At 57.5% G+C, this 9,215-nt stretch overlaps 1 protein-coding gene across 1 annotated transcript in view; it reads right to left on the bottom strand.

The window, feature by feature from the left end:
* The window catches only part of TNFRSF13C (tumor necrosis factor receptor superfamily, member 13C), a 10,163-nt gene extending 1,740 nt beyond the window's left edge, over positions 1 to 8,423 (bottom strand). Inside the window, exons 1-5 of the mRNA XM_011979116.1 lie at positions 8,326 to 8,423; positions 6,776 to 6,869; positions 6,280 to 6,492; positions 4,760 to 4,819; positions 4,612 to 4,648 (exon numbers count right to left, since the gene is read on the bottom strand). Coding sequence (XP_011834506.1) covers positions 4,612 to 4,648; positions 4,760 to 4,819; positions 6,280 to 6,492; positions 6,776 to 6,869; positions 8,326 to 8,423 — 502 coding nt within the window. The remainder of the gene's footprint in view (positions 1 to 4,611; positions 4,649 to 4,759; positions 4,820 to 6,279; positions 6,493 to 6,775; positions 6,870 to 8,325) is intronic.
* Between the last annotated feature and the right edge of the window lie 792 nt (positions 8,424 to 9,215).

Genomic DNA, 9,215 nt, shown 5'->3' with positions numbered 1-9,215 from the left:
GCCTCGGCCTCCCAAAGTGCTGGGATTATAGGCGTGAGCCACCGCGCCGGGCCTGGCCTCTCTTTCTTCCTATGGTTCCCCAGTTCAGTCACTCAACCAGCACCGCCTGGGTGGGCCCTCTGCTGGGTGCTGGGACCGTCTGGGGGCAGACCAGAGCCTCCTCTTGGGTAGGGAGGTGGATGGAGCCAGGACACAGACCGTGAGTGGTTCCTCTGCTCCCTCTAGCCAAGGCTGCTCCATGACCTCGGATGCTTCCCCACCATCTCCCCCACCCCATTTGTCTCCGCTTCTAGGGAGTCCTCCTGCCCTTCCTGGACAGAGCCGGTTGGGGACATTAGACACCTGCTTTTTTTTTTTTTGAAACGGAGTCTGGCTCTGTACAGTGGTGCAATCTCGGCTCACTGCAACTTCTGCCTCCCAGATTCAAGCGATTCTCCTGCCTCAGCCTCCCAAGTAGCTGGGATTACAGGCATGTGTCACCACACCCGGCTAATTTTTGTATTTTTAACAGACGGGGTTTCACCATTTGGCCAGGCTGGTCTGGAACTCCTGACCTCAGGTGATCCACCCTCCTCGGCCTCCCAAAGTGCTGAGATTACAGGTGTGAGCCACAGTGCCCAGCCTGACATCAGACACTTGTACCAGTCCCAAGTAGCATATGGGTCTGCCCCAAGGGAATTTCACACTTGCACTGATGGGGGAAGACAGCCTCGCAGCAAGGGTACCAGCTCATGTCATCCTGGAAGGTGGGCTAGAAGGCTTCATGGAGGGGGTGATGGTGAAGTATTTGCCAGATGGAGTGAGGTCTAGGGAACAGATGGGGGTGAAGGCCAAAGGGGAGCAAATGCTTGGAGGCCCAAACAGGAAGTCCAGGGAGTGCTGGGACCAAAGGGCTGGACTGGGGCCTTATCTAGCACATTAGGGAGCTTGGACTGTGGCTGGAGGACACGAGGGAGCCACTGGGGCTTTGTGCAGGGAGCGCCCAGGAAGATCTGCCTATGAGCAAGGGACCTGTGACTGCAGTGGAGGGAAGCCTGTCCATACTGGCTCCTTTTCTCCAGGGCTGTGTGTCCTCTCCCGCTACCTCTGTCTCTCACTGCGGGTCTCTCCTGTCTATCTCTGCTCCCCAGTGTTTGGGGTCCCCAACTGTCTGTCACCTGTGTCTCAGACTGAGTCTCAGAATCACACACAAGCCCCCTCAGCCCTCCTGGTCACATGCTACCCCCTCCCCAGGGCCAGGGCTGGAGAGGCCTCAGGGAGCTCAGGGCTGGGAGCATGGGGTTAAATGCCATGCGTGCCACCCAGACCCCTAAGCACTCAGGGCTGGGGGAGCACAGTCAGAGGAGAAACTCAGGGGCTGGGGAGGGAGCTTGGGGGCAGAGGGAGACCCTGAGCAGCAGCGAGGGGGTAGGCAAACACTCCAGGCAGAGGGCAGCAGGGGCTAAGACTTGGAGAGATGAAAGGGGAGCCTAAGCTGCTCTGGGGGCAGGCATGGCCACTGCCACAGGGGATGCTGGGATGGAGGAGGGAGCACCTGGGTTGCAGATGGGCAGGGCACCAGGCCCTGGGCAGTGCAGAACCTAGGGGTGTCTGGGTAGGAGAGAGATTCTGAGCCGTAACTGCAAGGGACCCTGTCTCTGGCACTGTGGCCCACATCCAGGACTGGTGGCCCAGGGCAGGGGATGATGCAGTGGCTGGCCATGGAGTGAGGGGAGCAAGGCCGGCCCCCAGGTTTCCAGCTTGGGAGACCCTGAAAGTTCACAAAGAACCCCAGTCAGCCAGCCCTGACTGGTGGGCACTGGCCCACCCCTCTCCATCCCCTGCACATGGGCCAGCAGCTCCCAGGCAGGAAGGTGTGGGCGGAGGGGAGCTGCAAAGGAGAAGTGGGGCTGGGGGCAGGTGTGGGTGAGCGTGGGTGTATGGTGATGTGGGCGTAGGGGCAGGTGTGGGTGAGAGTGGGTGTACGGTACAGGGATGGGGGACAGGAGCCTGGAGGGGAGCCAGGGCAGGGAAGGCCTCTCTGTGGGGCAGAGGAGTGGGGACAGAGCCAGAAGACTGAGCCATAACCCTGCCACCCACACGCACATCCATCCCTGTTGGTGCTGCCATTACCCATTAGCGAGGGCTGCAGAGACCTGAGTACCAGGCGGCTCATTTAGCCCTTGTGCCAGCCATGTTGGCAGGCTGAGGTTTGTGGGAACCCAAGAACAGGGAACCTGTCCCTGGAGAGGGTGGCTCAGTGAGGCCAGAGTCGGGAGAATTTACAGGAGTTAGGAGGGGGCTTGCCTGCGCCAGGTCTGCGTTTCACAGTGGAAGCGCTGGCTACTCTGACCCCCAGCAGAGACTGGAGGAGGCTGCTCTCAAGGCCAGAGAGACTGGGAGGGCTAGAACCCACTGTCAGAGTTCCAGGGTCCCTCACCTTGGCCAGAGAGGGAGGCCAACTGCTAAGAGCAGCAGACGCAAATGAGACACCCACTCATGTGACACAGATGTTTGCTGGGCGCTTCCTATGTGCTGGGCCAGGTGCCGGGACAAAAGGCCTGCAGGATTCGTGTCTGTGTTGTGTGCAGGTGCCTGGCCTCACATGAACCTTTCCACTTGGGCCTGCTAAATGGGGTGGGGGGCTGCAGCAGGCCCTGTGTCGCTGCTTGGATGATAAAACAGTTAAGAGGAATTCACAGTCAGACCAATGTGGGGAATTAGTTTACTCCTCAATGTATTCTTTCTTCCCCCATAGCTTTTTCTTTTTTTTTTCTTTTGAGACGGAGTCTGGCTCTGTCGCCCAGGCTGGAGTGCAGTGGCATGATCTCGGCTCACCGCAGCCTCTGCCTCCTGGGTTCAAGCGATTCTCCTGCTTCAGCCTCCTGAGTAGCTGGGATTATAGGCATGCGCCACCATGCCTGGCTAATTTTTTTTGTATTTTTAGTAGAAATGGGGTTTCATCATGCTAGCCAGGTTGGTCTTGAACTCCTGACCTCAAGTGATCCGCCCACCTTGGCCTACCAAAGTGCTGGGTTTACAGGCATCAGCCACCACACCTGGCGTCTTTTCTTTTTTTTTGAGACAGAGTTTCACTCTTGTCACCCAGGCTAGAATGCAGTGGTGCGATCTCGGCTCACTGCAACATCCAACTCCCAGGTTCAAGCGATTCTCCTGCCTCAGCCTCCTGAGAACGTGGGATTACAGGCACCTGCCACCATGCCTGGCTAATTTTTTGTATTTTTAGTAGAGTTGGGGTTTCGCCATGTTGGGGAGACTGGTCTCGAACTCCTGACCTCAGTTGATCTGCCAACTTTGGCCTCCCAAAGTGCTGGGATTACAGGCATGAGCCACCACCCCTGGCCTAATTTCTTTATTCGAGTCTTTTTTTTTTTTTTTTTGAGATGGAGTCTTGCTCTGTTGCCAGGCTGGAGTGCAATGGCACGATCTCGGCTCACTGCAACCTCCACCTCCCGGGTTCAAGTGATTCTTGTGCCTCAGTCACCTGAGTAGCTGGGACAACAGGCACGTGCCACCACGCCCGGCTAAGTCTTGCATTTTAGTAGAGATGGGGCTTCACCATCTCTACTGGTGATCATCTCTATTGGCCAGGCTGGTCTCGAACTCCTGGTCTCAAGCGACCTGCGCACCTCAGCCTCCCAAAGTGCTGGGATTACAGGCATGACCCACCACGCCCGGCCACCATACTCTACTTTTAATTCACTGTATACTCTTTTTAAAAAGATAATTTGGGGCCGGGCACAGTGGCTTAAGCCTGTAATCCCAGCACTTTTGGAGGCCGAGACAGGCGGATCACGAGGTCAGGAGATCGAGACCATCCTGGCTAACACGGTGAAACCCCGTCTCTACTAAAAAAAAAAATACAAAAAAAACTAGCTGGGCGAGGTGCCGGGCGCCTGTAGTCCCAGCTACTCGGGAGGCTGAGGCAGGAGAATGGTGTAAACCCAGGAGGCGGAGCTTGCAGTAAGCTGAGATCTGGCCACTGCACTCCAGCCTGGGTGACAGAGCGAGACTCTGTCTCAAAAAAAAGACTCCATCTCAAAAAAAAAAAAAAAGATAATTTGGGCCTGGTGCAGTGGCTCATGCCTGTAATCCCAACACTTTGGGAGACTGAGGCGGGTGGATCACCAGAAGTCAGGAGTTTGAGACTAGCCTGGTCAACATAGTGAAACCCTGTCTGTACAAGAAATTTAACAAAAAAAAGAAAAAAAAATTAGCCGGGTGTCGTAAGGGGCGCCTGTAATCCTAGCTACTCGGGAGGCTGAGGCAGGAATTGTTTGAACCCAGAAGGCAGAGGTTACAGTGAGCTGAGGTTGTGCCAATGCACTCCAGCCTGGCTGACAGAGTGAGACCCCACCTTAGAAAAAATAAATAAAATAACAAGATAGTTTGGGGTCTTCGGAGAGAAGGGGGTTTCTGTCGATTTTTGTGCCCCCAGTTGTCCTGCAAACACCCTCACAAAGAGTCTGATGCAAGTACTATTAGGACATTTTCCAGATGAGAAAACAGAGGCTTCACGGGGCAAGGGCCTTCTCGAGATGAGCCAGCAGGTGGGAGGGGCCTACAGGGGGTCTGAGTCCACCTGACTATGAAGCGTGGCGTGGGCCCTACATGCTTCGGGGACAGGGTTGGGGAACGTGAGGGCACTCTGGGGATGGGACAAGCACAGTGTCACAGGGAGCAGTCCTTGGGGACAGAGAGGCCCAGCCCCCTAGATCTGGATGTGAAACTGCTCTGGGGCCTGGGATGCACTCTGTACTTCAAAATCAGTTTTCGTTATAATTATGCAGTAGTACCTAAACACGTGCTCAGGAAAAACCTGCAAACAATACAGAAGTCTGAGTGACAAAGGGCGTTTCCCCACGGTCCCCAGAGGGAGCCTCTGTTTTCCCTTGGGAGCCTTTCTTCACTGCCTCGTCCTGTGCCTTTGCCCCCTTGTGTAGGTGTATACAGAAACAGCTTTTCCTGTCTTCCAGGAATGGGGTCAGCAGTGGAGATGGCTCTGCTGGCTGGGTTGGGCCTGCAGGGCTTCGAGTCAGCTCTCTTCGCTCCATCTTGTCTCATGACACCACCAGGACCACCCCTTGTGGTTATTTCCTTTCCCTTCTCCTGGATTTAAAAGCCCCCACAAACACGGACAATGCTACCAAGTACCTCTTGCTGGGGACAGGGGAAAGGACGCAGTGTCGTGAGCCTCGGTTCATTGGGAGAGGGGCAGGAGTGGCCAGGGAATCAGTACAAAGTCCTGGTGAGGCCAGAGCAGTGTGACCCAGAGGCAGAGCCCTGGGAGTCCCCGGTCCCCTTCCTCCCTGAACCCACACCAGGGGAGGGCAGGAGGCCATGCCTTTCCATGATGCAGTCACCGATCCTTGCCTGGGTCTTCATGGGCTGGAGCTGCCTCTCCTCCAGCCCCCCACTCCATGCACAAGTGCACACACACACACACGCTCCTGCACTGTGGGCAGGAGTCTGGCCAGGGCACCCCAGCCACTCTCAGCATGGGCCCCGGATAGAGGACATGGCCCTCCATGTGAGACTAGAGAGCAGACTACAGTCCCTTAGCCACAAGGAGCAGAACCCCTACCTCTTGGGGGCCAGGTGTGTGAAGTGGAAGGAGGCTGTAAGGCCAGGGTGGGCAGGGGGGAGAGGAGTAGGGGGCCCCCAGGGCCAACCTCCCAGGCCTTATTCAGGGTACCAACAGGAAGACCGTTGTGAACGCACAGTCCGACTCCTGTGCAGATGCCTCCCTGTCACTCGCCACTCACTCACTTAGCACCTACCAGGCACCAGGAGCTGTTTTGGATTCTGGGGAAATAGCAGGGAAGCAGAAAGGAAACCCAAATGGGACACAACATAGTGGGCGGGGAGGTAAGGAGTGCTGGGGAGAAAAAGTCAGAAGGGCGGGGTGCTGGAGGGTTATGGGTGCAATTTCACACAGGGGAGTCAGAGAAGGCCTGGGGGTTGGCGACCTCAGAACAGAGGACAGGGTGGAGCGATCCCCAAGGGTGTCTGGGGCAGGGAAGCAGACAAGGCCCAGTGACCAGGAAAAGCGCGGTGCATAAAGCATCTCCCTACCCGGCCAGCTCCTCCCTCAGCCCTGTGTGGGGCTGGCATGACTGGTTCCACTTTACAAAGAGGGAAAGCAGGCTAGAGAGCAAAGGGGCCCGCCAGGCAGCCCCTGAGCCTGCCACACTGCACACCCCAGTGTGTCCTCTTCCTGTGTGTGGACAGTGGCAGGGAGAGGGGGTGGGGCTGAGGCCCAGGGGTCTGTGTCCTCACAGGGAGGCCGGCCACGCATACTGGAGGAGGAGAGCTGGGGGACCCCTTGGGCCTGGCCAGCTCGCAGGGGCTCCAAGTACAGCTGGCATCCCCTTTGATGGAAGAGGGCGGTCCAGGGAAGGCTGCCTCCTGTGCAGGTCTGGGGCTCTGGGAAGTACCCACCCACTCTCCCCCAGGAGCTGCCCTCAGCAGTCCCCGGTCCACAGCACCATACTCAGGTGAGACCCGCAGACTTAGGGTACATGACCTGGCAGCCCACCCCACTGTCTCCCTCAGCCCACAAGTGTGAGACTTTCTGTCACAGAGACTCTGCCTGTGTCCTTCTGGCCCCAAGGGACACTGGAGGGAAGGGGCTAAGCCAACAGAACCTTCCAGAAAAGGTCCCTTTGTGCTCCAGCCCTGCCAGCAGGCCTGGCCCAGCACCCCTGGTGTGTGTGGGTTGGGGGACAACTGTAACAGGGCGTTGTCTCAAGAACCCCTGGCTCTCCTCGCCCACCAGCCTGCCAGCCTGCACCGAGCCACTGTCTGTGGAGGGTGAAAGGGCTGGCAGGGAGTCAGGCTCTTCAGTTTCTCTCCGAGCCTCACAAGACCTGAAGAGGGGGGCAGGCAGTGGGGCTTGGAGAGGGAAGTGGGCTGCCCCAAGTCACACTGCAGATCGGCCACAGACCCCAAGTCGATGGGACCCAGAGGCTGGGCCTGTTCCCACTGCACCACTTCCCCTCTGCAGCCGGGCTGCTCCTGCCTCTGCTCCCCGGGGGTGCAGGAGACAGGGGGCCCAGGCTGCAGAGCCCCTCCTTGCTAGGAAGGTCCTGCCTCCTTGGCAGGGATGGGAACACCATCAGATTGGGGCCAGGACGCTCAGGCCTGGAGCACTGGCCATGGAGAATGTGAGCTCTCCGGGGTCCCAAGGACTGCTCATAGCCAGGTGGACTGAGGGGGACAAATGAGTGTGTGACCCCCAGTCAGCTCTACTCCTCTAAGAGTGGGGCCCAAACGCCACCTTCCTTCCGGCTTATAGGAGCATGGATGAGGCAGCTTCCAGGCCCAGCTGAAGAGGCGCCGCCTCCAGGAGCCTCAGCCCCCCATTGCCAGCCTGTAGGCTGGGAATTCTTGTAGGGGGTTCTTGCCTGCCTTCAACAACGTCCTCCAATGTGACTACATCATGACCATGGCCACCCTGAGACATGTGACATTTGTTTAAAGCTTTATGTTCAAAATAATGGGCTTGAGGCCAGGAGTTTGAGACCAGCCTGGGCACCATAGCAAGACCCCATCTCTAAATAAATACATAAAACAGTGGCGTCTTCATTGCCAGTCCTCAACCAGCTAGGAAGAAAGGCATCAGTTAACCTGGTGGCATGCTACAGCTGAGGAACTGAGGCTTGCCGAGGGTGAGCGACCTGCCTGAGGTCACCCCACCAAGCAAGCAGCCAAGCCCAGCCGCTCCCATCTCCCTCCACCTCACCTCAGTACCAAGTACCAATTCCGGCACACACTGATCTTCCATTACTTCCCTCAGCCAAACTGTCTCCTGGACAATGCCACTGGGTCTCCAGATGGCACGAAGCAACCCCATTCTCTGGCCACCCATCCCCCGCCGTCCAGGGACAGCAGGTCTGAGGGCACCTGCCTGCCATTTAAGTGTGGCTCAGCTCTGCTGTGAGGCAGGGGCAGGCCAGCCCCCAACTCTAGAGGGGAGGCCTCTTGGTTCCAGGGCCCCTGCCAAGCTCGGCTGGGAGCTGGCGGCAGTGACAGCATTGTGTTCCCCAGTGCTTGGAAGGTTCCCAGACCCTTGGCTGGAGAATGCAATGCCACTTCTCTTGTTAAATGGTACCAGGTGGCAAGGAAAATGTGGCACAGGGACCTGAGAGAGGGGCCCCATGCAGGCCTGGAGGGAGGGGGTATGGGGGAAGGCCTCTCCTCCTGGTCACCAGTAAAAAGTGACATCCCAGAAGAGCAGGCAGGCTGCGTCCACACTGCATTCCTCCCCTGCTTGGACCCCCATTCCACCAGCCCCCGCAAAGACCTACTCTAGCCTCCAGTTACCCTGCAAAGACACCCTTTCTGGACAAGGACAGAAGGGCCAAAGACAAGGTCACTCTCCGGGAAGGCGGGCCTTCCGGGCCTCTGCTGCTACTGCCCATCCCTTCAGGGACCAATGTGAAGGTTCACCTCTAGCCTCTTCCTTCTGCCCTGGAGCCACCCCTCCTCCAGCACAGAGGCTGGTTTCCCCAACCGAGTGCCCGCGGGGCTTCTTGCTGCTGGGGAAGGCCTGCTTAGGGCCAGTCCTGCACCACTCTGCTCCCATGCTAAGGGCCTCTGCCCTTGGCCTATCCTGCCACCCCCTGCCCTCTCACGATGCTCAGTGTTCTAGTGGTCTCATCCTGAGGCAGGAACCATGGCTTGCAGACTGCTGCTTTCTGGGGGTACACGGGCTGTCTCCACCTTCTGTATTCCAGCTCAGGGCTTGCCCAGTGGAGATGCCCAAACCCCTTTTTTTTGAGATGGAGTCTCTCTCACCCAGGCCGGAGTGCAGTGATGCAATTTCAGCTCACTGCAACCTCTGCTTCCTGGGTTCAAGTGATTCTCCTGCCTCAGTCTCCCAAGTAGCTGGGATTACAGGCACATGACACCAAGCCCAGCTAATTTTGTATTTTTAGTAGAGGCAGGGTTTCACTGTGTTGCTCAGGCCGGTCTCGAACTCCTGACCTCAAGTGATCTGCCCACCTCGGCCTCCCAAAGTGCTGGGATTACAGGTGTGAGCCACTGCGCCCGGCCTTCAAACCTTTATTCAAGGATTAGGCACACAGAAAAACTGGAGAGAAGCAGAGGACTGGGGCTGGCTCTGCTGCCAGTTAGCTGTGTGACTGCGACACACTTCCCATGACAACGGTCTGTTTCGTGAACTGTGAACTGGGGAAACATCATCTACCTCA

This window comes from Mandrillus leucophaeus, unplaced genomic scaffold (assembly GCF_000951045.1).
Source record: "Mandrillus leucophaeus isolate KB7577 unplaced genomic scaffold, Mleu.le_1.0 Scaffold2, whole genome shotgun sequence".
Classification (NCBI taxonomy): Eukaryota; Metazoa; Chordata; class Mammalia; order Primates; family Cercopithecidae; genus Mandrillus; species Mandrillus leucophaeus.
Note: the sequence above shows the minus strand (reverse complement) of the source record. Positions and strands in the feature narration are given on the sequence as shown.